Here is a 6,754-nt window from a genome sequence, read left to right as displayed (position 1 = left end):
TTTCATTAGTAAAATGGGGAGGGTATTGTAATAAAAATGTATACATATTTTATAATTCTTCCAAACTTAGTAACTTGTTATGAAGGTAAAACAATATCATGGACTCCCTATCTAGTTCTCTTGGCAACACATGAAAAATTAGTGATCGGAAAATTACTTGTGTGACGACCTAGGAAAATGTTGTCACTAAAATGGTCCATATAATGACAACTTCCAACATCGTCACTGTCGCTCAACCGGTTCAGAGGTAGTGACAACAATTAGTTGTCACTGTCTAAAGTATTTGTTCTTAGATCATTTTCATTAATTCTACTATGCCACCCTAACTTTTGCAATTTAGCCCCAAATGTAATAAAAAATTTCATTAATTCTACTATGACACCATAACTTTTGTAATTTTGCCCCATATGCAGTACACTAATTTCTTTAATTCTACTATTGCACCCTAACTTTTGCAATTTTGCTCCATATGTAGTATACCAATTTCTTTAACTCTACCATTACACCATAGCTGTTGCAATTAAGCCTTATATCTAATTCGCCAATTTCATTAAATCAACCATGGCACTCTAACTTTTGCAATTTAGCCCTATATGTAATACACAAATTTCATTATTTGTACTATGGCACCCTATGGTGTTGCAATTTAGCGCTATTTTTTTATTAGCAAAATATATAAGGTATCTTAATAAACTATATAGGAATACATATTTTATAATTTTCCCAAACTTAGGTAATAATTTATTATAAATGTAAAAAAATTCATACATTTCCCATTTATCCAAATGAAAACACGGTGGAAAATTAATAATTTGGATAATCTAAAAATAGAGGTAGTCAGTAGTAGAATTTAGCAATAAAACTTAATACGAAATTAAGTCTAATCCTAACATTTGCATGATGAAAAGGTTGTTATTAATTATAGAAACTATATTTATCATTTATGAATTGGTACATATACCAAATAAATAGATTTAGCATTTTGTACATGTATTTACAAACTATTTTGATTGTTCAATCAACTAATTCAATTGTCAGGTCTTGTTAAACTGCAAGTCATACATAATTGATAACACCACAAAATGAGTACCAAAAAAATTTTAATTAAAAGAGTGTTTATTTTTTTGAATCGTAAACATATTTCTAACAACATTTTTATTTTTTGATCTATTTTATTGTATAATAAATTAGAAAAAGTCCTATATGACTTAAAATTGGTATAAAAAAAAATCTGTCTAAACACACTAAATTGTCATATTCTATTATTTTAACACAACCAGAAACAATAGAAAAACTTAATTACATAAAGATGAGAAAAAGAAAAAAGAGAGAGATAGGTGAAAGGATAAAGAAAGCGTGCACTTCTTGCATCTAAATAAGGAAAAGGCGTGCTTTTTATATGTACGGAACTAAGAGCGGCAAACTCAAAAATTCAAGTGGCATGGCGGGCTGAAGGGATTTTAGGGAAACGACACCATTTGATAGCCAAAATTTAAGACATCTTCTTCCTCTCTTTTTGCCCTCCTCACATCACCGAGAATGCCCTCCTTATGTATCAAGCTTGCACTACCAAATCCATCCATGAACCAATTAGTGCGAACACTTTGAATTTGGGCAACTTTATCGAGTTTGCACCACCAACATCCCTAATTCGCCTGTTGCACTGCCTTGGTGGCAAGAAATCAGAAATTAGGGCTTCAAAATTTGGGTGAAAGCTTGAGTTTAGAGCTTGAAGCTTGGGGAAAACAAGAAGTTAGGGATTGAAGACATAGTTTGAGGTAATTTCAATATTTTGTGTCCGATTTTGTAGTGCATGGTACATATTTTCATGGCTATGGCTTGTTGCACCTTCTCTGTTTCTTGTCACAGAGAGAGAGAGAGAGAGAGAGAGAGAGTGTGTGTGTGTGTGTGTGTCACATCTCAGTCATCAAACTGCAAAGAGAAATTGAAGGACCTGGGGCAATTCATGGATACAGAAATGGAAGGAGAAGAAAGTGAAGAAAGTAGGGGAGGGAAGGTTATGGAAGGAGTAGCGTCAATAGCGCTGTTGCCAAGTGGGTCCATTTCGGGCCACTTCATTCAGCTTCCCAACTCTCTCTGCCTTGGCCTCTGTGGCACTGAGTTAGCCTGTGAAAGAGAATGCAGCAGGGGAGAGGACTACCGTTTGATCAGGCTCACCGTTATAGACTTCAATAGTGGAAGGGAGAAGGACATGGTGGTGGAATGCAGAGGGCATGATGCTGCTAGAATGTGTAATGTTGATCATGCTCATTGGTGGGAAAAGGACGTTGTGTGTATGCTTGAACCAAAGGAGGGGAATTACAAGGTTATAATTTCTTTTGAGTGTGAGACTTTGAAAGCTGATGAAGCAGCAGAGGACCACATCAAGAAGTTCATGCCAAAATTAGCTGGGATAGATGCTGTTGTTAATATCGGCTGGATAAAAATGTTTGGCTTGGACTTTGATGCGGAAGCTGAGGAGCAGCAGGTTCTTTAAAAGATGAAAGTTACAATTGCCAATTCCCTCAAATTCTATTTTGTACTTGGTTTACTCATGGTTGTTGCCCTGTTTGGTTGCATACTCTCTTTTGGGAATCCTGAAATTAGTTGAATTGTATAGTTCAGATGATAGCTTGAATACGAATGTTTGTTTAACCTTTTTCAAAAAAAAAGAAAAAGAAAAGCTTTTAGGTTCAATCTTGTTAGTCTCTGATTTAAGCATCAACAAGTTTTGAATCCCTTTTGTTTTGTTCTTATATATTTGTTGGATTTTCATGGATTGATTCTTTGTTAGTGATTTTTGGCTAGAGTGCCCCGAAGTTGCTTGTTTGTGTCTTGGCAAAATTTGGTCAAATTCTTTAGGTCTTTTTGAAATTACTATTTCTCATAGCTAATTTTTTATTTGCTTTTAGAGCAGTGCTAGAGCAGAAGTTGCCATCTTTCTTGGATCTTGCTTTTAGATGCACAGAACATGAGCAAACCAATAGGCTGGATATAATTGATGTAGCAAAAGAGATTCGACAAATGGAGAAATTTGTTTGTCATTGTTCCTCTATTACCAAAGTACCATCAAAGTTTTTTCTTTTTTTTTGATAGGGTAGAAGAGCGTCATGTGCTTTGCTTACAAAGGCTAGATTACTATTCTAAAATTAGTCATATGCTAAACAAGATTTTAAACCGTGTATTCTGAAATTGTGTTTATTTCTATAGTTCATTCTCTTATTTATAATTCATTGTCGCTTCCTTTTGCATTGGTCTATTCATTGTTTTCATTTAGCTATCCATTCCTTTGCTGATAATTGTGCATAATACTTCACATTAAAAACAAAAGACACAATATTTTCTTATTTTCTGAGCTGACAAAAGTATTTGCTCTTCCTATCCTCTGAGTCAATTACTTTGATAGTAAAAAGTATCAGAATTTGCAACGTTAATCTGTGTTAAGGTGCTCAATATTTGTTAGTAATTAATCTCATTTTGTTTCAGCAAATGGTCTCTGTCTGTTCCAAAATTAGAAATTGGAGAAATGGTTCTGCGTTTCATTCGTTTTCGCTTCTTTTCCTGTCTGTTTATTTGAATAAGACTGTCATTTCATGTGTACGGATTTCCCTTCTATTTTCTAGGAGACGTATATGCAGTAAATGAAACTGTTTGTATGGGATTTGTTAAGGCATGGTTAAGAGATTTTAAGCAAGTTTCACAGAGATAATAAGAATAGTAATTAAGAATTCAAGTCAGATTATGGTTGTAGTTTCAATATGTGTCACCATTGACGTTTGCAGCAATTATCTCATCTTTTTTTGTTCTTGGGACAGAGAGCTACTCTAGAAGTTGTGAGATTGCTGGCGCAAAAGACCAAAGAAGTTGGATTTGAGTTTCTTAAGTATGTGAAAGAGTAGGAACTGGTAGAATTAGCAGGCTTGTTGTTGGTGGCTCGTGAAAAGGTTGTGCCTCATTTAGAGGGAGGTATGAAAATCCACAATTTTGTCTTGAAAGAAGCTATGTTTCTGAATTTACAAGAAATCAAGTCCTTGTATGGCTACGCTGATGAGAAGTCCCTACAAGAGGTAAAAAAGAAGAATGTGGAGATGGATTCAATACTATTATTACTTGAAGTGTTTGACAGAATTGGTGATAAACTTTCGGCTTATCTTCAAATAGTGCGAAAATAGGTATTGACTACTTGTTTTACCTCTTCAAGGATTGAGGTGGTCACTAGTTTAAACTAAATCCTAATAGTTAAACTAGAGAAGCATAGAATGTATACCCCAAGTTTCTCTTCTTTGGTTGTGTTGTCGTTATTATATTGTTCAACAAATTTGGTGTTATGTTCCACTTTTTGAATTTTGGATGTGAGATTCAATGCATGTGACTGGTATTTCTGTGGTAGGTAGGAGGGGAATACCATGCCAAAGAAATTGGCTGGATCGTGTAAAAAATTGGATTTTCCATGATGCTTGAACTTTTTGATGAAACAAGCAGGTTTTGGTGTCAAGGACTTTTTCCCTCCCCCACTCCCTTTTCTCTGAGTATCTAGTGATACTGTACCACAGTACATGGACTTATTCCAAACAAAGTTTTCCTTGCAGCTTAACATGACAGAATTTGGTATAAGAAGTAAAAGGGAATTGAGATGAATTTGATGCATTTCGGTGATAACATCATTCCTATTAGAAAGGTGAGGATATAAATTCTTTGCATTTCCATTCTCTATTGCAACTACTGTCTTATTAAAATTATATAGTTTTCTAGAAATCTGGTTTAGATACATTGGCATGTAAATGGTATGATTCTTTTACCACTTATCATGGGTGACTTTGTTTGAGTTTTGTTTAGTATGACTATTCATTCAAATTCAATGGTGTACGTTTGTAATGGCATATTTTTTGATTGAATCTACTCTAATGCATGCTACTTTTCTTTCATTGCAGTACAATGCTGTTAAATGCTCATGAGGAAATGAACAATAGCTTGGGCTTTGGATATGCTGATGAGGATGGCTGCATTTTGACATAGATTGCTGCTCTAGTCTATATTTTTGTTTAGAGATCTAATACTCTGTTTTTTGGACTAGCCTATATTTTTGTTTAGAGATCTAAGTACGCTGTTATTTGGATGGATAATGGTAGTTACTAACTGAGCTGATATGGGCTCAATACTTTAGTTTTTTGAATACAGACTAGTTTCAAGACAAAGCCAAGTTCACTAAGCCTTTTGTCAAATTGAATGTTCTGCCATAATTGTTGGAAATGCCATGACAATGCTGTATTTGTAATGGTCAATTGCAACTCTTCAAGACAAAGCTCGGTGATGACAACTCTTCAACCTTTGAAGGTTGTCACTAACATGTAAGTTCACTAAGTGATGACTATTTTTGTCACTGAATACTAGGATTGATAGTGACAAGCCCAAGTTATCATTGTAGACTTCAAATTTGTGACGATTTTTGCTACATTTAATGACAAAAAATAGGTGAAACAGTGACAATAAAAGTCGTCATAGAATAATAACCGTTAGTGATGACTTCGTCCTCGTCATTGAATGACAAGATTCTGTGACAACATTCAAAGGGTTGTCACATAGACCTATTTGTGACATAGAATCAGTGATAACCATGTGACAATGGAAAAAGTCGTCACTATATTCGTATAATGACAACTTTTTGGTTTTTAGTGATGACTTTTTGTTGTCACAAAAGGCCGATTTTCTTGTAGTGTATCTGGTCAGAGCCATGTGAATCCACCCTTGTGACTTATTAATGTCAAGTTTTTAATCAGAAGACATTGTGTTATATGCAATGCTCATGTGTGCTGGGATTCTTTACGCAAAACTCCACGATTGATTCTTTGTCTGTATTTGAATGATCAACATAGCTTACCCCAACTTAACTTCATAACATGATTATGAGGTTAGACAGAAGTTAAATGTGACAGCCCCACCTCATCCTAAGGCGAACCAAAGGGTTCGGCGGACCGCCTGCCCAACTCTCGCCAGGACTCAGTCGTTCAGTTTAGAGCGATCTAATACGTTCCGGAACATACAAATGCGCATAAACAAGTCAAAATCACAAAATAAAAAAAATGAAAATGGAGTCGGTTATGAATAGTAACCGACACGTCAAAATCCAACCAAACGTCAAGCAAATATTTACATCTCGAAATTTAGCATATACAACCCAAAGGGGCATACCAAAGTGACTCAAAAATGGATACATGTACGGTTTGCCAAATCCAAAAGAGAAACGGACCCAAAAGTACATTTAGGGTTTCAATCAATGAGCTATACAAAAGATATGTCCAACTAACTCAATTCGGCAACCAATTGTCAAATCCAGTCCAAAAGTATTTATTTTCCTGTAAGGAAAAACAAAAAGGAACAGAAAGGGGTGAGCTTGCGCTCAATGAGGTACCAGACATATAGCAGTAAACTCATGGCATTTCACATTTAACAAATCATGTACACATGCCAGATGTCAAGTAAAGGAACCAATGATTCAAATCGGAAGGATACAGGTGGCTCTCAGGAGCCAAATTCCCATTTGCGTCACCGAAACTTGATCGAAATAATAGTTGACACTCCGTCAACGTTACAGAAGTAACCATTACCGTAGACTCCACTTTCTTCAATTCCTTCCACCTCACATACCCCCACCGGGCCCGAAATCCAATCAGATCAGAAATGGTAATACTCGAGTATACCGGAATCAAGGGTCTCAATACCCAAAGATCCCAAAACAGACTACCGTGGTTCGTTA

At 35.4% G+C, this 6,754-nt stretch overlaps 1 protein-coding gene across 1 annotated transcript; it reads left to right on the top strand.

Annotated features, from left to right (window-relative positions):
* Nucleotides 1-1,908: 1,908 nt before the first annotated feature.
* On the top strand, nucleotides 1,909-5,016 carry LOC113769195. Its single transcript, XM_027313661.1, has 3 exons — nucleotides 1,909-2,488; nucleotides 3,816-3,883; nucleotides 4,932-5,016. The coding sequence occupies exons 1-3, from the start codon at nucleotides 1,967-1,969 to the stop codon at nucleotides 5,014-5,016; spliced, it is 675 nt and encodes a 224-aa protein (XP_027169462.1). The 5' UTR covers nucleotides 1,909-1,966.
* Nucleotides 5,017-6,754: the final 1,738 nt, after the last annotated feature.

The sequence above is a fragment of the Coffea eugenioides genome, chromosome 4 (genome assembly GCF_003713205.1).
Source record: "Coffea eugenioides isolate CCC68of chromosome 4, Ceug_1.0, whole genome shotgun sequence".
Taxonomy (NCBI): Eukaryota; Viridiplantae; Streptophyta; class Magnoliopsida; order Gentianales; family Rubiaceae; genus Coffea; species Coffea eugenioides.
This window is presented reverse-complemented; position numbering and strand designations above follow the sequence as displayed.

Excerpts from the sequence above, each read along its gene's own strand:
- LOC113769195 (XM_027313661.1), top strand. The coding sequence starts at position 1,967 with ATGGATACAGAAATGGAAGGAGAAGAAAGTGAAGAAAGTAGGGGAGGG. Across the intron at positions 2,489-3,815 it reads CGGAAGCTGAGGAGCAGCAG|AGAGCTACTCTAGAAGTTGT; the intron begins GTTCTTTAAAAG and ends TTCTTGGGACAG. Across the intron at positions 3,884-4,931 it reads GTTGGATTTGAGTTTCTTAA|TACAATGCTGTTAAATGCTC; the intron begins GTATGTGAAAGA and ends CTTTCATTGCAG.